This window comes from Gopherus evgoodei, chromosome 1 (assembly GCF_007399415.2).
Source record: "Gopherus evgoodei ecotype Sinaloan lineage chromosome 1, rGopEvg1_v1.p, whole genome shotgun sequence".
Taxonomy (NCBI): domain Eukaryota; kingdom Metazoa; phylum Chordata; order Testudines; family Testudinidae; genus Gopherus; species Gopherus evgoodei.
Genome location: NC_044322.1, coordinates 57,051,963 through 57,076,783, shown reverse-complemented (window position 1 = coordinate 57,076,783; position 24,821 = coordinate 57,051,963). Strand labels below are relative to the sequence as shown.

General features: G+C 41.8%; 2 protein-coding genes across 8 annotated transcripts in view; both read right to left on the bottom strand.

Moving 5' to 3' along the window:
• ZC3H13 (zinc finger CCCH-type containing 13) overlaps positions 1 to 15,252 on the bottom strand; it is a 58,898-nt gene extending 43,646 nt beyond the window's left edge. For 2 of the 7 annotated variants that reach the window (XM_030565321.1, XM_030565359.1), the window contains exons 1-3: positions 14,954 to 15,043; positions 5,063 to 5,188; positions 4,523 to 4,632 (exon numbers count right to left, since the gene is read on the bottom strand). In XM_030565321.1, coding sequence (XP_030421181.1) covers positions 4,523 to 4,632; positions 5,063 to 5,179 — 227 coding nt within the window. In that variant the 5' untranslated portion in view covers positions 5,180 to 5,188; positions 14,954 to 15,043. Of the gene's footprint in view, positions 1 to 4,522; positions 4,633 to 5,062; positions 5,189 to 14,677; positions 14,720 to 14,953 lie in introns of those variants that run through there. The other 5 variants (XM_030565310.1, XM_030565349.1, XM_030565331.1 and 2 more) reach the window with 4 other exon arrangements.
• Positions 15,253 to 16,686: 1,434 nt separating this feature from the next.
• The window catches only part of CPB2 (carboxypeptidase B2), a 34,170-nt gene continuing 26,035 nt past the window's right edge, over positions 16,687 to 24,821 (bottom strand). Inside the window, exons 8-11 of the mRNA XM_030565381.1 lie at positions 23,738 to 23,828; positions 20,130 to 20,332; positions 16,993 to 17,077; positions 16,687 to 16,871 (exon numbers count right to left, since the gene is read on the bottom strand). Of these exons, the coding sequence (XP_030421241.1) occupies positions 16,687 to 16,871; positions 16,993 to 17,077; positions 20,130 to 20,332; positions 23,738 to 23,828 (564 nt within the window). The remainder of the gene's footprint in view (positions 16,872 to 16,992; positions 17,078 to 20,129; positions 20,333 to 23,737; positions 23,829 to 24,821) is intronic.

Here is a 24,821-nt window from a genome sequence, read left to right as displayed (position 1 = left end):
CCTTCCTAGCATTCATACTTGCACCATATTTTAAATTTATAGTTTTAAGTAAATTACAGCTCATTTTTAAAAGTAATTTTAATTCTCTAAAAAAAGTTCTGAGCTGTATCAATATTTCTTCAAAGATGCTCAATATGCTACTTGTTCCCTCCACAAATAGCTTTCAGCATTACAAAAAGTGCTATTTCTTTAATGTTCTTTGTGTCTATTTTATTTAAAAATCAGTTCCATCAAAAATCCCAAACTTGCTATGTGAAAGAGCAGGGCCTGTGGAATTGATCAAATTTCGTTTACATGGCAGAGAGATTACATATATAATATAAAGATGACATACTTCGCCCCTAGAACACTGGTTGAAGCACTGTTCTCATAATACCCTCTGGACAAATCAGAAAAGCAACAGAACCTAGTGAGAATGTAACTCATGTACCAGCCAACAGAAAGAATCTGATGCTATTGGAATGCATAGGGCTTTCTCCTCAAGTTTCAGGGTAACTGGAGAAACCCATCAAACCCACCACTCTCAATACACATTTCTAAGCTGGAAAAAGCTGGAAACCAACAACAGCTCAATTTATTTAGGCATTATTCAAAACTACTTTAAGATGAGGAAGGCCATTAGGAAATTAGAAGCAGAAAAAAGCACTGTGTGGCTGTCACATTTTATTGCTTTGGGAGATAAACACGGAGGTGAAATAAAGGTAAACCCTTTCCCCCTGCAAATAATAAAACATAAAGACAGTAGAAATAAGTAATTTGGTGAAACTAAGTTAAATAGGTTTACTCCTTAGCAGGTGGTTGCTTAGGAGGTATTGGTTGGTTTGGGTACTTTGGTTTAGGGCACAGAAACCCCCTCTCCCCCCCCCCCCCCCCGAACGGACTGGAATTTTCTAGTAAATTTTCTGCAGCTGTTTCATCTGGTGCACCGGAATTTGTTTCTTTTAAATAATGTTTGCTCCTTTAAAAGGTCTTAAGTTTTCTATATGCTACACAAGACAGAAATTCCTGCACTATGGATACTAGATGCAAGGTTTTTAGTTCCATGGGTGATTCCAATTAAGTGTGCATGTTATAGTATACAAAGGACTCTACAGCTGTCTCCAGTAACAATTTTAAACAGAAATTCCTAACAAAGTACCCTTTAGTAAGCCTGTATTTTCTCCAGGGACTTTTACATACGATACACAGATGGTCCATATTTTAACTGTGTCTACACCAGAGAATTTCACCATATCAAGGTTTCACGTTGCAGCTAAGCACTTTTAGCACCATTACTTCCTGCAGCAGTTCAACATGTTCATACTACGCAAACCAAGCTGCGTAAACCAGTGCACGTGTCCACTTGCAACAGTCCTTCCAATTGTTTTGGGCATCATTGTGGCACCTATCCAATAATGCAAGCAGTTTGATTTTTTATATATAAACTACATACAGACATCCACAATGTATATTTATATATAGTGTATAGTCTTTCTGCACATATTATGCTTGAGTGGTCGCGAGACCATTATTAAGATTGCATCAGTTTTCAGTTCATCTCTCTTATTAGTTGTGCCTCTCAATATATCACACACATATTTGTACCTGTTAACCTTATGCTGTATTTGGTTTCATCAGTGCTTTGTTCCAACAATTGTTTTGAGTGGTTTTGTACAGCATGCATAGTTTGCGATGAGCGTAGGCTGTGCCCTCAAACAACTCTACGACAATAATATTGCAGAAGGCAACCAGATCTCCCTACACCTGCTGATGGCGCTATGTGCCTGGATTCCTCTGTAACAATCCAGGATACAGAGAAAAGACATCTCTCCAAGCAAAATAATGAAGTCCAGCCAGTCACCTTGTACCTCATGCCCCAACTCATGAAATGAGCCCTCAGGAAGGTGTACCAGACATCAGGTAGTACATAAGGAGTGCCAAACAACTGGTTACTGAGGTACTATTAGCAGGTAAGTAAAGAATTAGGATTCAATTAGGGATTGTGGAGTAACTCTAATGTCTCAGAAATAGGGCTCAGGCAGCTGTCTACTGTGATGCCATCCTTGTCCCCCAGTAACGAACATATAGTAATTTATTGATGCGTTGTTAAATTCTTAATTTTCTCAAGAGGAATGCAGTGTGTGTGTCGATGTGTCTGTCTGACGATCTACTTTATATTGTGCTTGTCATGAACAGACCAAGACCCATGGGAAGAGAACAGGGCATGTTAAAGTTCAAATAAAGTTTTATGTTAATATTTCTGAAGTTTGAAGAAGTTAAGAAATGTCTTGTTTTCCTACCGTAAGAGGATGGCCTGAATTGCAAAGGGTGTAATGGTCAGGACAGATATATTAAGTATCACTGTGGCTTCTTTTGGACAGGCCTGGAATTGGAGGGGCAGGAACAAGTGGCAATGTTTTCTGCTACCAAAGTTGCTTGCAAGGCAATCATGGGACTACACTGAGAGGATCAACTGACCCAGTACAAAGACAATATCTGGGCTTCCCAGATACTGTAGCATTGAATATCTGAGCTGAAATAGTGCAGACAGAAGCACTTACAAGACTTACTTGGAGACAGTATAACTGTACGGGTTCTTGGAACAGATGTTCCCTGATACAAAATGGTACAGAAGATGCCAATATTTTTTAGTGTGGAACAGACTCTTTTGTGTCTTGCTAAGACCTATGGATGAGTTAAAGCAAGCTTCCAAATGCTCTGGTCGCTCACTTATCCAAAGTTCCGAGTCAGTATGCAGCAAGCTATGCAATTTGACTTTCATATAACTTATAGGAGAAAAAAGTTAATATAAATAAAGATGTAAACCAGCACTATTCCTGAATACCAGTGATAAATTCATGCCTTCATATGAAGCAAAAAATTAGTGTTAATGGCTAGCAGTTTTTTTGTTTTTAAACAGCTTTAAAAAAAAAAAAGAGAGAGAGAGCAAGAGAGAGCAAAAAGGGCTATACACTCAATACTCCAAATATTGTAGCAAGGGAAAGTGACATTCAGCACATAAAGGTAAGTTTAGAATCATTTACATGTAAAACACCTCTCTTCCTTTGCTCTGTGGAGAATTCAGCACATAACATTACAGTAAGTTCCCTTGCATACTGAGAAAAAAAGGTTAAATATAACCTGTATTTTATATCCCAGTTGCTACAGTTTTATAAACAATGAAAGTTAAGATGGTCTTAAGATTAAGGCACAGAAATAGGAAATAGAGCCAGGAATAGAACCATAATATCCATGTCTGACATCATGTTTGACCTTCAACAAGTCACTTAACTTCTGTGTCTCAGTTTACCCATCTATAAAGTGAGGCTAGTTTCTACCTCAAAGGGGCATTGTGAAGCATTATTGTTTGTAACATCTTTGAGATCTTTGCATGAAAGGTGCTGAAGAGAAAATTAAATCATATTTTTCCCTTCAGAAAGAATGATACAGACTCATGCTACTACACAGTGCACTTCTTGAAAGATAGCACTGGGTATATAATAAGACATTATAAATTGCATTGATTTTACTTAACAACAAAGGCACATTTTTTTAATCTCTCTGCTGGACATTTGTCTGTAGAGGTAGTCATGAAACCACATTTTCCTATCCTAGCACAGTGGTTCTCAACCAGGAGTATGTGTACCCCCGGGGGGGGGGGGGGGAATGCAGAGGTCTTTCAGGGGGTACATCAACTCATCTAGATATTTGCCGAGTTTTACAACAGGCTACATAAAAAGCACTAGTGAAGTTAGTACAAACTAAAATTTCATACAGATAATGACTTGTTTATACTGCTCTCACACTATACACTGAAATGTAAATACTAGATTTACATTCCAATTGATTTATTTTATATGTAATTATATGGTAAAAAGCAAGCAAGCAATTTTTCAGTAATAGTGGGCTGTGACACTTTTGTATTTTTTTGTCTGATTTTGTAAGCTCAGTAGTTTTTGTCAGTTTTTGAATGAGGTGAAACTTGGGAGGTACATGAGACAATTTAGATTCCTGAAAGGGGCACAGTAGTCTGGAAAGGTTGAGAGCCACTGTCCTAGCATGTCTCTTCACAACTGGAGAAAAAGAACGGCCACCTCACACACCAACAAAAATATTGTTACTAGTGAAGGCAAAAGGATATGGGCTGTGATTTAAAGAGTACTGCCTTAAACAGTTGCAAAACAGCATTTTAGTAGAGGATAGAGGCAGACAGAAGTTGCAGTGACACACTACACAGAAATCCATTTATTAAAATTCTTGTATGTCCCATTTCAAGGCAGGCTAAAACACTATCATGCAAAAGAAGTTAATCTGCATTCAGAGCATTTTATTATTTTTTAAAGTTACACACACAAGAAAATCCAGGGAAAACCCACTGCATCTTGCCAAGTTATTTGTTTTCAGCAGCTTCACAATCCAATAAGATTATTGATAAAACATACCATTTGGCACACCACAGCATTTAAAACTTTTACAGAAGACATACTTGAAAAAGCTATTTTCCTACAGCATGTGAACAATTCAAAGTGAGTTCTTGATTTACCTTCTATAACTGCTGCTATAGCCTTTACCTCGTGGTGAAGGGCCATGTACGAATCTACATGTGTTCCCATAGAGGCAGTTGCCAGTCTTCAGCCAGTTACGGCACTGTGTCTAAGAGACAGACATTACTAGGTGAATTTCACACTCATTTCTGGAAATACCATTGGTGTGAGTGTGGCAGAACAAACAAATGAGTCCACATTTACTCCCATTTATCTGAGATTTCCATCCACCAGTAATTTACTTCATTAAAAACCAACAATGAGCATTAAGTCTGCCAGATAAAAAATTTAGGTTTATAAAAATATTAGTAAATGTACATTGTTACTGCTCCTCACCAGAAGCTGGAACACCACAAGTAATTTGAAAATCTAAAGATTAATATCTTGAACATCTATGTGTGAATGTGTTCTCTTTACCTTTACTTACATCACTAATGACTGAATATTCAGTACTCTTGAACAACTCTACCCCACTACTTATGTCCTGGAAGAGAAGTTGTTGGGGTGGGAAGGAAGAGAAGAACACTTTTACAACTCACCTCTGCAGTACTTCCAGTGCTGGGTCCAAGCCTTTCAAACACACTGGGTCTTCGGGATGTGCTATCGGATATGGTCTTGGTATTTTCCACTGTGACCTTCCTTCTAATTTTTGACATTTTGTACTACTTCAACCAAAAAAAAAAAAGCAAAACTGTAAAATCCTTTAGTTTGGAGCTATTGTCACTGAATTCACAAGTAAAAAGAATACATTATTCTATAAATTACAAAAGAAGTGACGAATAAAGGAACAGGAGAATCATAAATAAATAGAATGTACCTGACTAAAGAGATGCCTTTGATTACTAATAAAATTGGTATAAACTAGTCAACTGAACACCAACAATGGGAGCTTTTAATTTTATTTTATGGACCTGATTTGGATTCCCCAACATCCCCCTTTGGGAGAACATCAGATGCTGTTCTGCTCATTCAGGCAGCAAACATACAGAACAGCTGCTTTCTTTGGGAACATGTGTTTCGACGATTACCTCATTGATTTCAAATGTAAAGAGCACTTGGAATGGTATTTAACCACTCTTTCCAGAGATGGGGTTTGACTGGTAAAGAGGGCTCAGAGTTTGGCAACATACGTTTCTAAGGAATTTCCATTTCTCCCCTCACTGTTTATGAGGGCTTATTGGCAGCCATCCTCTCCTCTCCCCTCCCTTACTTAAACCAGCATGCACAATGAGCATGGCTAGTAATTGTATGGCTGTTTGCAACTGCTGTGCTTTAAAGAAAGAATGTTGATGTATTTCTGAAATCCTTGTGATCACTAAAAGAACTCAATACATGTTGCAAACAGATACACCTTATGCTTGACAAATCTTCCTAGCCATAATCTGTTTTACCTGGGAGCAAGGAGGGAAGCTATAAGGGGAGAGGAGGCTATGAGGCAGGAGAAACAGGCTACAAAGGAAGGAGAACTGAGTCCAAAAAGATTCTCTATTTGTTTAAGTGATATCAATTTATACAGAAAAAATCAGTTTGGGAAAGCCAGTTTGTGTGAAAACAATCCACAGCCAGTTTTAAGAAAAATTCATTACATAAGAAAAAAATACCATTGATGTAACCTACATTTTAGATCTGGCACCTTTGATAATGTCTCTCGATGTCTTCACTACACTGAGACTTCGTTATCTGAGGGCTTGGCTACACTGGAGAGTTGCAGCGCTGGTGCTGGGTTTACAGCACTGCAACTTAGTAACTGTCCACACCTGCAAGGCATATCCAATGCTGCAACTCCCTGGCTGCAGCGCTGGCTGTACACCTGGTCTGCCTGAGGTGTAACGACTGCAGCGCTTGTGATGCAGCGCTGCTCATCAAGTGTGGCCACCAAAAGCGCTGTTATTGGCCTCCAGGGTATTAGGAGGTATCCCAGAACGCCTGCTCACAACAAACCGGAAGAATGGCTGAACTCCGAGCTCCCCCGAACTGCTTATCTAAAAAACAAACACAGCTCCTGTTTGCTGGAGTGAGCAAGCAGAGGCAGGCAGGGGAATTGCTTTGGAAGGTTCACAGCTGTTTGCTTGAAGAGAGAAGTCACACGGCAGAGGGGGAGGGGGGAGTCAGTGTTGAGCAGCTGCTTATGTGGTCTGAAGGCTATTTAGGAGTGCATAATTTGCATTTAGTGAATAAGAGAGGGGTGGGGGAAGGGCTCGAAACTTTTAAATTGATTGAAGGTTGGTTCCAGTCCTTAGAACTCGCAAGGCAGGGAGCTGACAGATCCAAAAATCCACTCTCTCTCTCTCCCCCACGTCCCCCCTCATCCCCCTCTTTTGAAAAGCACGTTGCAGCCACATGAACCCTGGGATAGCTGCCCATAATGCACCACTCCCAACAGCGCCGCAAATGCTGCAAATGTGGCCACACTGCAGCGCTTTTCCTACACAGCTGTACGAAGACAGCTGTAACTCCCAGCGCTGTACAACTGTAAGTGTAGCCATACCCTGAATCTCATGGTTATCTGAATGCTGGCTCTTCCCCTGAGCTTTGACTTCACCACAATGTTCTCTCTGTAGAAAACTATACAGTCCTTAAGTCCTTAAGCTCTTTAACCCTTCTATAAACTGCAGGAGACAGCTTAGGGTTCTACAAGAGGCTTTCCCAGTCCCCTGACTATTTATCCAAATCTTTGCTTGGGACATAACATTCTTTCAGATAATCAATGTTCACATTACCACATTTTTATTGTATGTGCAACATTGTTACATGCTGTGAGAGAAGTTAGTTGTAGGATGTACCAGAGATTAGAAACAATGGTTAACATTTTTAATGATCTGAAGGGTGAAGTAAGACAGCAAAATAGTAAATCTTGCCAGTAACAAGAAGTTATCTAAGTTAGTAAAAACTGTGGAGAATATTGAGGAACTCCAGAAAGTTCTATTGAAGCTAGAAGACTGAGCAATACAACAGCAAATGAAATGTAAATAAATGCAATGTAATGCACAACGGGAGAAATTATTTCAATTTGTATATAGACGATGAGTTCAAATTAGCCCAGTCTTCTGAGAAAAATAATTAGGAGTCATTGTGGATAGCTCAATGTGCAGCAATGGTTAAGAAGTCTAAAGATAAACAGTCGAAGTTAGAGAGTGAAACATCAAGTCTAGAGTAGCCCAGCTTCCTTCCAGTTCAAGGTTGTTCCCTACAGTTTACCCAGGTGTTTCATTCACTCTAATTTAAGGTACCATGCAATTAGATCTTTGGATTTGGAAGGGAGGGGGGAAAACGACAAAATATAGCATATATAAAAAAAGGCATTGTATATATTAATAGTAAGACCACACATCAAATACTGCATTCACTTTCACAGGATTCATATTAAAAGAGATATCTGAAACAGAAAAATTTAGAAGAACAGTACTAAAGACAGCATGGGAAGGGGAGAGGGTCAACATATGAAAGGTGAGTAAAATGGGATTATGTAGCACAAAAAGGAGGAGAGTTACAGGAACATAGTAGAAGCATATAATGATATATGGACTAGGAACACACTGATAAAGAGTTCCCATTCATCTTGGCTTTAACAAGAATGCGCCTTTATTTTCAAAAAAAACAAAGGCAACAAACAGAACTAGTTATTTTTAATTTACTCTTCACTCAACAACTAGTAGACTTTGGAATTCACTGCCACAGAAAAGTTAATATGATTGTCAATTTTAAAAGGATAAATCTTTTATAGTATTGTGATAACAACAGTGTACTTATGAGCAACCTTCACACAAAAATTACACTTTGGACTGTAATTTCTTCACATCTTTTGAACCAAAAAGAATTTTTAGTTAAATTCCATTCAGCCATTTGAGTTTTCTGAACATGGAAAAAGTGTTATCACACTTCACCTAGTTTTTTTTTTTAATTGAGTTTTGTATGCATGTGTTTAGATAAGATAAGATTGATTCCATTTTTAAATGTTGGCACATATCCAGCTGTCAATGAGAATCATGTACTTTGCTAGCCGGAAAAAAAAACTGGTGAGACAAACCATTCCAAGTGAAACAGCATGCTATGAGCGCACAGCATGTTGCTTTCAAAGATCATCAAATTGCACATACGAGTCTCAATTCTCTGTAATCAGATCTGCATGATCAGACATTTGAACCTACAGTAAAGGCCCACTGACTTTCATGGGGATCTATGCATTTGAAGCCAGTTGCAGAATCAGGGCCCAGGAATCGTTATCTACACAGAGACAAGTATATCTGAGAACTAAGCACACTGGAACACACATTTATGAAAATTAAGTAGAATGCATTTATTTGAATGCACAATCACTATTTTTTAATTCTTCAACAACCACGGAAATTAAAAGCACAAAATAGTTGATATTTTACATGCAAGTAGTGAGGAAAATTGTTTTTTGACTATGTTTTTGCAAGAGTAGGAACATTCATTTTGCCTCCCTCCATATGCATTCTTGTGTAGGCAGAGGGAGGGAAGGATTCCAAAATTTAAGGGGGAAGTTTTATTTCTGACTCTCTCAGCCAACAATTTAACAGATAGCCAAGAGCAATTGAAATGTAATATCCCCATAAAATTCAGCAAATTACTTTAATTCTTCCTAGGTTTTGCTAAGAAGTGCTCTTATACTTGCTTGACCACAGTCCAAAAAAAAAAAAAAAATCAGGCCTACAATCATCACCAATGCAATTCAGACTCCTAATCCCATCCAGTTTGCTTCTGTGTCTCCTCTTTCAAGTTTTAACTTGTTTAACAAATTTTGATTGAGCCCCAGTTAGGATAGAGCCATAAGCACTCAACAGTTACCAACTCAGTCAATAAATACATTAAATGCACAAAATTGGGAAATATCTTTAAATTAATTAGAAGGAATAATTGTTAATTATTTATTTCAGTGACATAACTCAGTAGCTAAATACATTTAGGAATATTTAGAAATTTGCAACTTCCAAGACATTTTACCACTATTAATGAATACCACAGAAAAATAATAATGAATATGGGACAGGGAAATCAATTTTATAATACTTAATCAATTTACAGGGTTAACTGTATTAGTTAAACTAACAATAATATATTGCTTTCCCCCCACACACATGTATATAATATCCAAAGGCGGCACTATAAAAAAATAAGAATACATTATCAACACTATTATACCTTATTCTCTGCAGTACAAAAGGTGGCTTATTAATGAAGCTTTTTCAAATGCATGACAGATAACATTTAGTGACCAGAATTCACTGTATTACTATATTGCATTGTTGGGGGAGTACATGTTAATTCATTTGCATCTGTATCCATTTGTTGTCTCTTTCTTATAGTTAGAGCGTACGCTCTCTGAAGCAAGGACTGTCTTTTTGTTCTGCATGTTTGAGGTCCTGATCCATGTCTGTGGCTTCCAGGCACCAGCACAATACAAATAATGATGTTTGGGTAATATTTTCCTTGACACTTCTGATAATGATAGTGATTTAAATCAAAAAACAGGAAACTCAAATTTAAATAATCATTTTTAATGCTGTTTTGCACTTCTACTTTAATTATTTTCCTAAAGAAAGGTTGAGTCTCATTAGCTAGTAACCATTAAAATATGTTGATTTCAAAGCAAATACAGTCTTTACACAAAATCTGGTGCTTCCAGAAGGATACACTATATCGATACACACTTATTTAAGCTGTTATAGTAAAAGTTTTGTTATCCGGCATGTTAAGGGCCTGGGGGGTGTTGGTAAGTCAAAAATTCCAGTTAACTAAGAGAGGGAGTTTGGATGCAGGAGGGAGCTCAGGATAGGAGGTCGGGGCACAGGACGGAGCTTGGGGTGCCAGATCCAGGCAGTGCTCACCTAGAGCAGCTCCCCGCAAGCAGCAACACGTCCCTGTTGCTCCTAGGCTGAGGCGTGGCCAGGCGGCTCTGCGTGCTGCCTCTGCCTGCAGGCGCCGCCCCCGCAGCTCCCCTTGGCCACAGTGCACAGCCAATGGAAGCTGCAGAGCCAGCGCTCAGGGTGGAGGCAGCGGTAGGAGGGACATGTCACCACTTGCAGGGAGGGGCCCAAGCTGAGAACCACCCAGATCCATACTCCAAAATTCCCCGTCCCAAATCTCTGCTCTGAGCCCACTCCTGCACTCAAACTCCCTTCCAGAGATACCGCCCTGCACCCTCTCCCAAAATGCCAGTTTCGAGAGCTTTCCAGTTGGAAAAGTGCCAGATAACACAGCTTTTACTGTATATAGTTCAACTTACGTTTATTTGGAATCTTATTTTTTACCTTTTTATGACGTTAGAAAATGGTGAATAATGCACTTCTTGTTTACTAGACGATTTTTTTTTTAACTTATGAATTGTGTCAAACTATTTGGATGAAAACAAATTCAATTAAATGCAGAAAGAGCATTTTAATTTTTTTTATTAGTTTAATAAATTACCTTCCAGGTACTGAGTATGTAAGAAAATAGTTTATCAAACCATGTTTTGCATTTAGAACTGATTTATTAAACAAAGCAAGTATCTGTAGTTAGTGAACTGAACTGATTGATTCTGGTCACGATGTCGTTCAAGATAGTCATCGAACTGAACTAGTTAAATAAACTAAAATGAAAACATTCTCTCTACACCTACAGAAGAGACAACTGCTGTCAAAAGCTGGTCTAGTACTTCAACAAACTCTGGTTCTAGGCGCTTAGTCAGTGACTTCCACCAGTTCAGTGGTTTGACTTTCTTTAAGACAGGGCTCTGGAGCAGAGCCCAGAGCTGGAGCGTGGAGCAGCTTCAGAACAGTGGAGCTGCAGATTTTTGCCTGTAGCTGGAGTGGAGCCGAAGCACAGCTCCAAAGCCCTGCTTTAAGACTTCTATAGCAAACATGAACTGCTTAATATTTAAATTATTTTAATAGATTATAATAAATGTAAGCCTTAATAAAAGTTGACAATTTCACATTTAATTTTACTAGGTTTTTTAAATAAGATGGTATTCAAATAAATAATTCAATTTAAATAAAAATCAATTTTTTTATTTTTTTTAATTATTTTTTTTTTATTACACTCTTGAAGGAGACTACACCCACTGGGTTTACTTAACAGCAGTTACTGTACTATGATACAATGCTATGATTCAGGATAGATTAGAGTGTACATTTAAATTAATAGTAATGACATATCTATAGTTCAAAAGCAGTCCAACATTAAGATTTTGTAAAAATACAATTTCACAAAATCTAAAGGTAACAAGAATGTTCACATGAAATGTTAATTTATCACTGATTTTTTTTAAAGGAGAAAAATCAAACATTTTCCCTTACAATAACATCATCCTGCTTCAGTAGACAAGCTAGCAATTGAGAATAAATGGAAACTGAGTAGACTTATTTTCACTAAGTGATATGAAAAAACTAAGAATAAATGATAAAAAGTATGTTAAGTGTTTAGCCTTAATACAAGGTGGAACTAACAGGCAATTTATGTGTATTGCTTGACTATACAAGTTATCATCATCTGCCATGTTGAATAGCGTCAATCTTTAAAATGCTACAAATCAGGGGTTCTCAAACTTCATTGCACCACGACTCCCTTCTGATAACAAAAATTACTGCAAGACCACAGGAGGGGGGACCGAAGCCTGAAACTACCCAAGCCCCATCACTCAGGGGGCAGGGCAGGGGGCAAAGCCAAAGCCCAAGCCCCACTGCAAAGCCGAAGTGCAAGGGCTTCAGCCTCAGGCAGGGAGCCTATAACCTTACATCCACCAACCAGCTCTCAAGCTTGGGCTTAGGCTTTGGCCCTGGCCCCCAGCAAGTCTAAGCCAGATCTGGCAACCTCATGAAAATAGGGTTGTGAACCACTTTGGGATCCCAACCCACAGTTTGAGAACCGCTGCTATAAAATATGTCCCATTAGAAAACATGTCTTTTTTTAAATTGAAAATTTAACTGTACACTGATTATGCTACAATATTCTGGGATATAGCAAACTAATGTCATTAAGAGATAAATGACATTTTGCCACACATTAGAGTGCTAAAAAAAGGCTAAATGTTGTATATTAATATTCAAATGGCCAATTTTCAGACGCATAACATACAAAAACTGTAATGTCAACATAAAAGTAAAACCAAATTACTAGTCTTCAAGTTGGAAATGAAAACTTGTGTCTGACATTCAGCAAATAATTACTCAAGAGTTCGGTTTTTACAACCCTCTGCTATGAACATGTCTTCATATTTAAGTTAACTACACCTCTTATTTAACACAAAGCATTCCTTTATCATCTTAAATATATAAACTAGTAATGGTAAGTAATTGTTAACAATGTGTTTACATTTGTGAATTGGGGTTAGCCAGCTATTGGTAAAATGCAACAATTCAGTCCCTAGGATTACAGAAAAAGGTAAACAAAAAAAAAGTGTGGATGAAAAAGGTAAACAAAAAAAAAAAAGGAGTATATGCATGGTATTTCACGTTTTGTCTGAAAATGTAGGGAGCCACTTCCCAAAACAACTTTTACCAGACTAAGGCCTGGTCTTCACTACAAGGAGATCGATGCTACTGGGATTGATTTAGTGAAAACCTGCTAAATCAATGGTCAACCCCATTATTTCAGGTCTCCAAGAAGATTAAGGTAAATTGACCAGAGTCTCTCCTGTCAATGCAGCTCAGTAGACACCATGGTAAACTGACCTAAGCTACATCAACTCCAGCTACTAGCATATCATCTTAGGTCGACTTAGCCATGTAATGAAGACAAGCCCTTTGTCTCTAAATGCAACCAGACAGTTCCCATCAGGTACCATTCAGTAGCACACAATCTACTGTACAGTAGAATCTAGACTTCAAAAGGTCCTGAAGCAGTCCAATCTAAAAAAGCAATGGTCTAGGTCTAGCAAGGATCCAGTAGCGATCCCTAGGTGTGATGCTGGGGACAAAATGAGGAATCTATAATACTAGTCACACAGGTTCATATCCTCAAAGACATGTAAGCACCCAACTCCCGTTGATTTCAATGGGAATCAGGCACCTAAATGCCTTTGAGGATCTGGGTCATCAGTATACAGCACTGTTTTTCAAAGTATGGGTCACGACCCAGTACTGGGTCACAGAATGTCAGGCACCGCGTCGCCTTGCTGATTAAAATTATAAAGATCATTGCCACGCAGCAGGAGAGAGGTAGGGGGTGGCAGGAACCAGGGAGAGGAGCAAGTTAAGCTTGCAGCAGCCTTGCAAGCCCCTTCTCCCAGCCCCGGAGCTCCATTCTGCCTACCAGCAGGGAGAGAGTGAGTGGCCCCTCGCCCAGAGCTAGCTGCTCCCCGTGGGGAGAGGGCTGGGGGGGAGTCCTCTGGCCCCAGACCTGGGGGAGCCTGCCTGCACCCAAACTCCTTATCCCTGGCCCCACTCGAGCCTTCACTCCCCCCACATCCCAACCCTCTGCCCTAGCCCTGAGCACCCTCCTGCCTCCTGAACCACTCATCCCCAGCTCCACCCTAGAGCCCTCACTCCCACACACTATTCTCTGCCCTACCCTGGGACACCTCCACACTCCCAGTGTTAGTTATGTAAAACAGGTTAAGCTGGAATATATTGCAATATTATGGTTTTACGAAGACACACTTATGTTTGGTCACAGGCTTCAACAATTTTCTTCAACTGGGTCACAAGGAAAAAAGTTTGAAAATCATTGGCCTAAACTACAAGTTCTGCATGGGCATCAACGACAGAAGTCTTAAAAGATAAGGCAAAAGCATCAAGGTTCAGGATTTATGCTACAAGAGCTGACAAGTCCCAAATTCAGCTAAAAAGGCTGATTACATTTCACTACTATCAGCAGAGGTGACGGGGACTCCAGTACCCTGAAGCCCATAAAGGACAAAGATCACGTGTCTGGGAGGCAATGAGAAGCCCACAACAGGGTTTCCGTCTGCAAAGCCTCGGCCACAGAAAATGGTAATCATGGTAGGATGGCAGGTCTAGCTAGCTGATCGGTGCCCTGTCTGACCCACAGTTCTCCTCCTGCTTCTCCTCACAAATCACCCCCACACACTTCCTACGCATCTCAGCGCCTGGGCAGAGACGCCCCCGCCTGCATCACGACCGCCCCCCTCCCCTGGTACAACCCGCACCCCCGACCAGCTACTCTCCGACTCCCTCCCCGCCGCGAGTCACCTGCCATCGCCCTTCGGCCCCGCTGCCCACACAAGTCACTGCCCCTCAGCCTAGCGCTTCCTCCGGCGGCCCCACCGTGACCCCCGGCCCTGCAGCCGCTCTGCCCGCGCCACCGGGCGCAGGATGGCAGCGCGCGTGGGGAGGCTCGGCCAGCACCGAGCCCCTCCCGCCCTGCTCCTCGCGGCGGTGGGAGAAGGGCCTGCCCCGGGGGGAGCCCCGCTCCGCCCCTCCCCCCGCCGCCCAGGCCCGGTTTCCCCGCCGGGGCGCCACACTCACCTGCTCCTTCCGCTGCCTGCCCGGTCCCCGCCACCTCCTCCGCCGCCGCCCGGGGCGGAGAGGGTGGGATGGGGCGAGGGGGGAGTCCGTCCTCCCGGGCCTGAGCGCGGAGCCACACGGGGAGGAAGACAAGGAGCGCGGCCCGCTCCGGCCACCGAACGGCGCTGCCCAAGCACAGGGGCTGCCGGGAAAGCAGCGCAACCAAACGGCCGGCCCCAGCGCCGCCGCCGCTGCCGCCGTCGGGAGGAGGAGCCTTGGCTCACCGGAAACCGCCTTGCCGCCATGATCGTGCGTAGCAACGCAACTTCCGGCCGCGCAGGGCAACGAGACGTCGGGCCTGAAACGGGGGAGGGTGGGGCCTGCTCAGGGGAAGAGAAGGGGGAGGGGCCTGAACTGGGGGAGGGTGGAGCCTAGTCATGGAAAAAGAAGAGGGCGGGGCCGGGTCGGGGGGAAGGGAGCGGGGCTGGTCAGGGGACGAGAAGGGGCGGGGCCTGAAATGACAGAAGGGTGGGGCCTGGTCAGAGAAGAAAAGGGGCGGGGCCTGGTTGGGGGAAGAGCATTAGGGTTGTCATCTTTCTAATTGCTGGTAAGGGGGCATTCAAGGCCTCACCCCGAGCTGCCTCTTCCTCCCAAGGGTTCACCCCGCTCCGCCTTTTCCCTGGAGGCTCTGCCACCTGTTCCCCCAGGCTTTGCCCCTCCTCTGTCTCTTCTCGTTAAAGCCTCGCCCTCCTCCCCATCGCTCACTGGATCATCTCCACCTCTCTCCGCCACCAGCTGGGCGCCCTTTGTGCTGAGACTGGGACAGGAGCTGCTGCAGCCTGACAAGGTGCCTGCCTGTAGGTATGAGGCAGCCCTGGCTAAGCAGGGATTGGCGAGTGTTAATCACACGGTACCTCCCCTGAACCGCAGTAACCAGACTTTTGGTGTCCAATCAGTATGTCTGACTGCACCCTGCCAGTTCCCCTTTTTCAACTGGACTTCCCATAGGCATATCTCTTCAGTGTGTTCAGATGCTGGACTGATTGGGAATATTGGACATTTAAGCTGTGTTGCATAATAGTGAGAAGTTAGTGTTGTTCCCACTTCCATGACAAAGCACCTCAACGGTGACTGCCACCATCCTGGCTGAAACATGAGGGATTAAACCAGGGACTTCTAGTGCTAAAAACATAAGTGGCTACATCATGGCTACAGAGCCATGGCTCTCTAGCTGGGGTTGTAAGACATTCATACCCTCTGTGGATCTGGCACAGGGAGGTACCTGTAACATGTTCATCAGTGGGTTATGCAAGGACTTCAGGTACAAATATTACAATTTGTTTTAAAAGTTGCTTTTCACCATTGTTGGTGTGAGTGAACTGAATTATTCAAAAGTTCTCCAAAAGCAAACACTAAAGGGGTACTAAAATGGACAACATGTATTTGTTTGAATATTATTGGGCTCAGGAGGTTGCATTTGCACAGTTGTAGTTTATCTGTCACTACCCTTCTCATTCTACAGATGGCTACATTTAAGCCAAATTGTGAAGCAATTTAATATATGTCAAGGTGAAAGGTAGTAAATGAAACACCAACCTGTTGCCCCTAAACAAATAATAATTATAATAAAGCAGTAAGTAATTCCTTTTATTTGAGTGAGCTAAAAAAAACCACACTTGAATGAATGACACTGCCCATCAGGTCACCTAAATTACCAGTTAAAGCAATGAAATGACAAATTAAAATATAGCACATTAAATATTGTTGATAACATGTAAAGCTATTGTTTTGATACCACTAAGTGCTTCAATACAAGTGGGTTTAATTAGATTTGTAGGAAGCAAAAATCCGTGTGTTCCTCTGTCCCGAAGTTCAAAGGTAAAAGAATACTTAATGCCAAGATCATAAGCCCAGTCATCTGAACCTCCAGGAGCTAAATCTGTAGGAGAAAGAAAAGGAAACAGATTATTACCTGCAACCTTGGCCTCCGTCCTATACACTGCCTTGTGCTAGAGAGGATACTCTGTCATACTGATTATAGTACTAAAAATGATACTTACAGATAGTTTGTGCACCAGGGCCAGACTCATACATTTTCTGAGTTGTTTTTCTAATAGCAAGAACTACTTTATTTGCCACAGATAGCTGCAATCAATAAAATACTAATTAATTTTTATAATTTAGTAAAAGTGTTTCACACTGAGTCTGTTAGGGCATTTTAACCATCCACTATGGGTACAATAAAGAGAGAGGACCTGTTTACAACATGGTTGTCCCCAGACCTGGCTGCAGTGCAGTTTGTAATGTGAATATGTGGTTGGCTTTAGAATGCTTACAAGATGTGTTTAAACATGGTTAGGTTATGTCCATTTCCTGTCAAATATTGTTTAAGTAATCTTTAAGTATTTTAAGTTAAAATTAGTGTTGAAGCATACAAAAAAGGATTTAATAATACACTACTCTTGAACAACTGACTAGAATAAACTATTCTTTAATTAGTTTACAGGATGTTGCATATCTGCTTCACAGGGAAAGAAGTGACAAATCTATATTTTCTTTATCTTCTTTCACAAATACATTAGCTAGGATAAAAAAATAAATTTTAAAGGGATATAAACCCTCAACTTTCAGGCCATAAGATGGTCACTAATTGAGGAGACTTGGGAAGAAACATTCCCCTGGGGGCAAGTTATTTCATGTTGGCTACAGGATTTTTTCCTCCTTCCTCTGAAGGCTGGCACTGGTCACTGCTAGAAACAGCATACTGGACTGGATAGAGATCTGGTCTGATCAAATATGACAGTGTCTGTGTTCCTACTCTATCACTGTACAAAGTCCATTAATTTAAAAAAGGAAAAAAATTTCCATTAAAGAGACAGTAACAGCTCATTTTCAAAATCTTCCTTAAAGACCTTGGATCTGTGTGGGGAAAGAATGGGAGGGAATGGAAAGGTTGGAGGCAACATGAAGGAGCAATCCCAAATACCCATCACCTGTTGCTGCTGCTTGGCCCCATGCCAGGAATGCTGTGGCATAAAGAATGTCATGAGACTGCCCAGGGAGGTTGTGGAAGCTCCTTCTCTGGAGTTTTCAAAAGGAGGCTGGTTAACAATGTTACCTCCAATTTTTTACATCCATGTGCGGAATGATTTTGTTATGTGTACCAATATGGAGGTGATGTGTGGCAGAAGTGTGGCCGAGGGGTTTGGCGTGTGGTAGGGGGCTCGGGGCTAGGGCAGAGGATTGAGGTGCAGGGGGTGAAGGCTATGGCCTGGAGTGAGGCGCCTCTCCCCAGCTGCAGCAGCTCTGGTGGCGCCAGGGCTGGGGCTTCTCTCCCCAGGCACGGCAGCTCTGGCAGGGCCAGGTCTGGGGGAGAGGCGCCTGTGCTGTGCAGCTTAGAAGGAACTTAGCTGGATAGACATTTGTCTTGGATGGTTTAGACCAGTGATTCTCAAAGCCAGTCCGCCGCTCATTCAGGGAAAGCCTCTGGCAGACTAGACTGGTTTGCTTATCTGCTGCCTCCGTAGGTTCGGCCATTGCAGCTCCCACTGGCTGTGGTTCACCATTCCAGGCCAACGGGGGCTGCAGGAAGTGGCGGGGGCCAAGGGATGTGCTAACCACCGCTTTCCACCGACCCCATTGGCCTGGAGCAGTGAACTGCGGCCAGTGGGAGCCGCAATCTGCTGAACCTGCGGATGCAGCAGGTAAACAAACCAGCCCGGCCTGCCAGGGGCTTTCTCTGAACAAGCAGGAGAGCGGCTTTGAGAACCACTAATTTAGACCAGTGGTGGGCAACCTGTGGCCCACAGGCTGCGTGTGGCCTGTGGGCCACAGGTTGCCGACCATTGGTTTAGACACAACAAATCCTGAATCTTTGAAGGAGGTTAGACTAGATGACACTTACAGTCCCTTCTAATCCTATGATTCTGTGTCCACTCTGATGATGTCCTGTGTCTCCACATTGCAGGTCCCATGGAGTGAAAAAAGCCCTTCCTCATTCTGTCAGCCACTTCCTACTCCTTCCCTGGTCCCATGCAGGAGGCACTTGGAGTAAAGAACCCCTGTCCGACTCCCCCATGCATGGAAAGCATCCGGAAATTGGTCAGAGGGAGCAGGGAAAGAATTCTTTACTCTGTGAGGCTTCTCATCTTACTCCTTACCCCAAGAAATCTTGTGAAGCTCTTCAGCAACCCAAGTAGCCTAACTGGCCTGCATATATTGGCTAACTCCAACCTAGCCTGGATCTCTTTTCCTAATCTGGATAAACCCGAAGACTTGGGGGCTAACCAGTGTAGGAAAAAGAACAATGGTGTTCTTCACTTCCCAGCTTCCCCGGTTTATCCTGTTGATTAATAGAATGGGAGATGATCCTACACAACTCTTAGGCTCTGCAGGAGAGAGGAGCCCTGATCGTGTGGATCTGCAGAACTTCACAGGACTTAGACTTCTTTTATACAGACCTTCGGAGACCATTAGCCTCAGGACCCCTGGCTAGCATACAACGCCATAACCTGCAGAATCAAAGAGGTATTCTGCTTCAAGAATACTTTCTTGTAATCATATAGTGATGGTGCCAACAACCAGCTTCCTTATGCTCTTATCCATCGAAAACCTGTGATCTGCTGGTCCAATTTAGGACCTCAGGGTCTGTAAAAAAGGGCTAGTCTTCATCAGACCATTAGGACCATTTAAACATATTTCCCATAGAAAAAGATTTACTTAAGGTGCAGTAAAGGCTGCAGGCACCTATCAGTGTTATGGGTGCACACTATTCAAGAGCAATAGAGTTAAAATAAAGTTGCAGACTCAGTAGGTTCAGATGCAGGGGAAAACTTACAAGAAACCTGTACTTGAATATACTGAAATGCCATACTAAGGTACTCAAGTTACCTTTACTTTGCCCCCTTAGCGATGCCTTGAAAATATCAGAAAGTCTGGCTACCTTATCCATCCAGAATAAACACTTTCATCTTATCAGTGACCTCCAAAACTAGAATACTTTCTTGTAATCATATAGTGATGGTGCCAACAACCAGCTTCCTTATGCTCTTATCCATCGAAAAATCCATTTTCCCAAATCTTGAACAGACTCAAAGCCTACTGAAGGCAGTCATTCACACTTCTCATTAAATGTCCATTCCTGCAAGGTGATGAAGGTGGGAGATATAGATGAAATTTAATAAGTGGTAACACTTACCAGCTCATCATGGTCTTTACTTTTATTCGTAGTGTAGGAATATGGAAACAGTACCATCTGTGAGTAAGAGTGTATAGTTATATATGCCTTAATGTGATCTTTATGCTTTTGGAGAAAATGAGCCACAGCTTTCACTTCTGGTTCAGACTCAGGATAGGGTCCACAGTATATTTCATGACAATCATTATGAGAGGCACCTTTACCTGTAATAAGATAGAGGATACAATGTCACCTGTTGAGTTCTTATAGTATACACTGAATTGTCTCATGGCTCAGTGACAATATAAAGCATTAGGTTGCTATACAAGTGAGCATAGAAACTGGGACATCTTGGATGCATCATTACTGCATGTATCATTATTGCACCGTTAAAGCATCTGGGCCTGATTCTCCACTATCTTGCCTTACATAAAAAAATTGGAGAGGATACAGAAAAGGGCCACAAAAATTATTTGAAAGCTGGAGAAAATGCTTTACATTCAGAGATCTAAAGAGCACAATATGTTTAGCTGATCAAAAAGAAGTTTGAGAGGTAACTTGATTACAGTGTATAAGTACCTTTGTGGGGAGAAAACATTGGTACCAAGGGATTCTTTAATCTAGCAGAGAAGGACGTATCAAGAACCAATGGCTGAAAGCTGAAGCTAGATCAATTCAAATTGGAAATAAGGCACAATTTTTTAACAGTGAGATTGATTAACCATTGGAACAAACTACCAAGGGAAATGGTAGAATTGGAACAAACTCTTCTCATGGACTGCCTGTTGGATTATAACCTTTTACATTGATTCCAGAAGGATTTTTACAAATCAGCAGCCTCACCATCTCTGTTATGAAACTGACCTAAGAACTTTATTCATAGCTCTATGTAAATGGATCTTTCAACCATAGCAACTCTCTTTCTTTTTTCTTTTTATTAATAAATCTTAGATTTAGTTAATATAGATCGACTATAAGTGTGTATTTGGGTGAGATCTGAAATATTCATTGACCTGGTGAGCAATGTGTCCAGTCACTTGGCATTGGTAGAACTTTATATAATGGAAATAAGGTTTTTAGTAGTCCTCCCTATATTATACTTGGCTGTCTGGGTGGGAGCCAAAGGCTGGATTGCTTAAAGGGGACTGTATTTTGGTGTCTTGGTAACCAGATAGCTGTTTGGTTACTGGCTTGGTGAAATCTAATTACAGAATAAACCACCGGTTTTGGGGATTGTCTGCCCTATTCTTTGCAGTTTGCCCTGAATAAGCATTCTCAGTGAAGCCCCTCCAGGCACCACAGTCACAGCAGATATACCTTACAGACTTATGTAGGTATAATTACGTCATTTAGGAGTATGAAAAATCCATACTCCTGAGCAGAGGCGGCTCTAGACATTTCGCCGCCCCAAGCATGGCGGCATGCTGCGGGGGGCTCTCTGCCGGTCGCCAGCCCCGCGGCTTCGATGGACCTCCCACAGGCATGCCTGCAGAGGGTCCGCTGGTCGTGCAGCTCCACTGAAGCCGCGGGACCAGCAGACCCTTCGCAAGCATGCCGCCAAAGGCTGCCTGCCTGCCGCCCTCTCGGCGAACGGCAAAGTGCCCTCCACGGCATTCTGCCCCAAGCATGCACTTGGCGTGCTGGGGCCTGGAGCTGCCCCTGCTCCTGAGTAATGTAGTTATACTGATCTTAACCTCCCATGTAGACAACACTATGTCAACAGGAGATCTTCTCCCTCTCGGGGAGGTGGGTTAACTACACCAACAGGAGACCTCTCTCCTGTTGGTATAGGAGCATCTTCACTTAAGCGCTACAGCGGCACAGACCTCAGAGTTTCACAGCTAAATACAAGGTGGAACAAATTGTTTAGCATAAGTAGTTAACACATATTTCAAGGGACCATTCAAGGAGAAGTGGCCTGTTAACACGTCTCCAGTCAGAGAGGGGATTGGAAGGGAGGTGGGGAGAAGCAGCTGGGTGCGGCGGAGGGGTGGAGGCATTGTTAGTGGGTTGTAGGTTGTTGTAATAAGCTATAAATCCAGTTGTACCTAGTCAGTCCATGATTTCTAATGTTTAGCAAAGTTATGTATTTAAGCTCCATGGCTCATCTTTTGAAGATGATGAGCAGATTTCCTTTGAGAATGAGAATTGAGAGGTCACATTTAGAGTGATTGTTTTGTAAAAAAGTGTTCACACAATATGGTGTTTGTCTTTTATCATTTTTCTGTTTGAGGGTTTCACCCATATAATTATTATTGGGCATTGAGTGCCCAATACATCACATGTTGTGATAGGCATGTGTAGGACCCATGGATCTTAATAGGTGTGTTGTGGGGGTGTTGATCATCGAAGCAGTGGAGATATGTCGACAGGTTTTGCATATCTTGTTCTAGCAGGATCTGATTCTGCTTTAAGTTAGTGTGTTCTGGTCCATAATGCCAACTGAAGTCAGTTGTAGTTGTACATGCTCAACACCTCTGAAAATGAAGCCCTTCCCTTAAAGAGTGGTTCTACTCTGAAAAATACCTCTGTTAAATTGAAATTGATGGGTTTCACCTTTATTGTTTCACAGTGATTGTGTGTCAGATATGCTCAGTTTAAGTAAAAAATATTTTGAAAAGAGTTATAAGACTCAGTCATTTTCGATAATGAAGAGTCTGCAGGCAAGATTATGTTGTGAGTTACACCTATACAATCCCATTATTTTCAATGGGTTTGCTAAGGTGTATATTATTGAAATGTAATTAGCAATTCTACTGAGGATCTCCAAGAAGAAATAGAATTCAGTTAGCTTTCTGATAGCTATATTGGCTCTACAAAATAGAAACTTACTTTAGTTACTGAAGTCATCCGATATGACTCGGTACACCCAGAAAGTAGGTCTGTTGCATATAAAGGTGTCCTTTTTTGCCATGTGCTGGCCACTGCTTCCTGCAGCTCCCATTGGCTGGGAACGGCGAACCACGGCCTCTGGGAGCTGCGGGCAGCCACGTAAATGTAAACAAAATGTCTGGCAGCTCGCCAGCTGATTACCCTGATGGGCTGTGTATGGGCCGCAGATTGCCCACCAATGCTCTAACCTCAGTGTGCCTGTTTCCTCACTTTTAAAATAGAGATGATGTTGGAGTTGCTAAGCATTTTAAGTGCTTTAAAAATTAAATGTGATATATAAATCACTGCTGTAATTAATATTCACAGCATATAAATTTCCTATTAAACTTCCTGATTTCTCCAAGTTCTGTATTGATTAAGTAGTTTACGTTTTATATTACTCTTATATCTTATATGGTCACCATAGTATTTTAGCATCTCACAACTTTAATGAATTTATCCTCACAACACTCGGTAGGGAAGTTTCTTTATTCACATTTTACTGATGGGAAAACAGGCACAAAGAGCTTAAGTGTCTTGCTGATAACTACACAGAAAGTATGTGGCAAAACTGGGAATTGTTCTCTGGTCTTCTGACCTTCTTATAAACATTTTGATTAAGTTCATTACTAAGGTACATTGTCTTTATACCAGAAATGACTCTATGACTAGGTAAATAAAAGTATTTTCAAAATGAAGAACTTTGAAGGTTAAAACTGAAATGTCTGTCATAAAATATAAAGAAAATTGCATCGTACCACACCAGCCTGCATCAAAATTCCTGTTCATGTCGGTACCAATGCACCTGTTGTTGCCGTGCTTTGAGCGGCTCTTCCTCCACAACCGATTCTGTGGACAGAGACTCAAAAATGTGGGTTTACATAAAAGTTTAGAAAAATGTTTATCACTATTTCATTTGCTAGTGAAAATGCAACTTTCACATTTCTAGACGTTGAGGCTAGAAACCTCCAATGAAAGGGAGCAAAATAGGAGATTTAGGGAGCCTATAAAACAGTAAGCTAGTTATCTGCATAGAATCGTAGAAGTGTAGGACTGGAAGGGATCTCAGGAGGTCGGTTAATCCCAGTCCCCTGTACTCAAGGCAGGACTACGTAATAACTAGACCATTCCTGACAGGTGTTTGTCTAACTTGTTCTTAAAAACCTCCAACAATGGAAATTCCGCAACCTCCCTAGGCAATTTGTTTGGTGTTTAACTACCATGACAGTTAAGAAGACTTTCCTAATGTCCAATCTAAACCTCTCTTGCTGCAGTTTAAGACCGTTGCTTCTTGTCCAATCCTCTGAAATTAACGAAAACAATTTTTCACCCTCCTCTTTGTAACAACTTTTTATGTATTTGAAAACTGTTATCTTGTCCCCTCTCAGTCTTCTCTTCTCCAGTCTAAACAAACCCAATTTTTTTCAATCTTTCCCTCCTAGGTCACATTTTCTAGACCTTCAATCATTTTTGTTGCTCTTCTCTGGACTTTCTCCAGTTTGTCCATATCTTTCCTGAAATGTGGCACCTAAAACTGGACACAATACTCCAGCTGAGGTCTTATCAGCACAGAGTAGAGTGGAAGAAAGCAGGTCGTGTCTTGCTTTCAACACTCCTGCTAATACATCCCAGAATGCTATTCACTTTTTTTGCAACTGTGTTGCATTGTTGATTTAGCTTGTGATCCACTGTAACCCTCAGATCCCTTTCTGCAGTACTCCTTCCAAGGTAGTCATTTGCCATTTTATATGTGTGCTATTGATTGTTCCTTCCTAAGTGGAGTACTTGTCATTTCTCCTTACTGAATTTCATTCTGTTTACTTCAGACCATTTCTTCAGTTT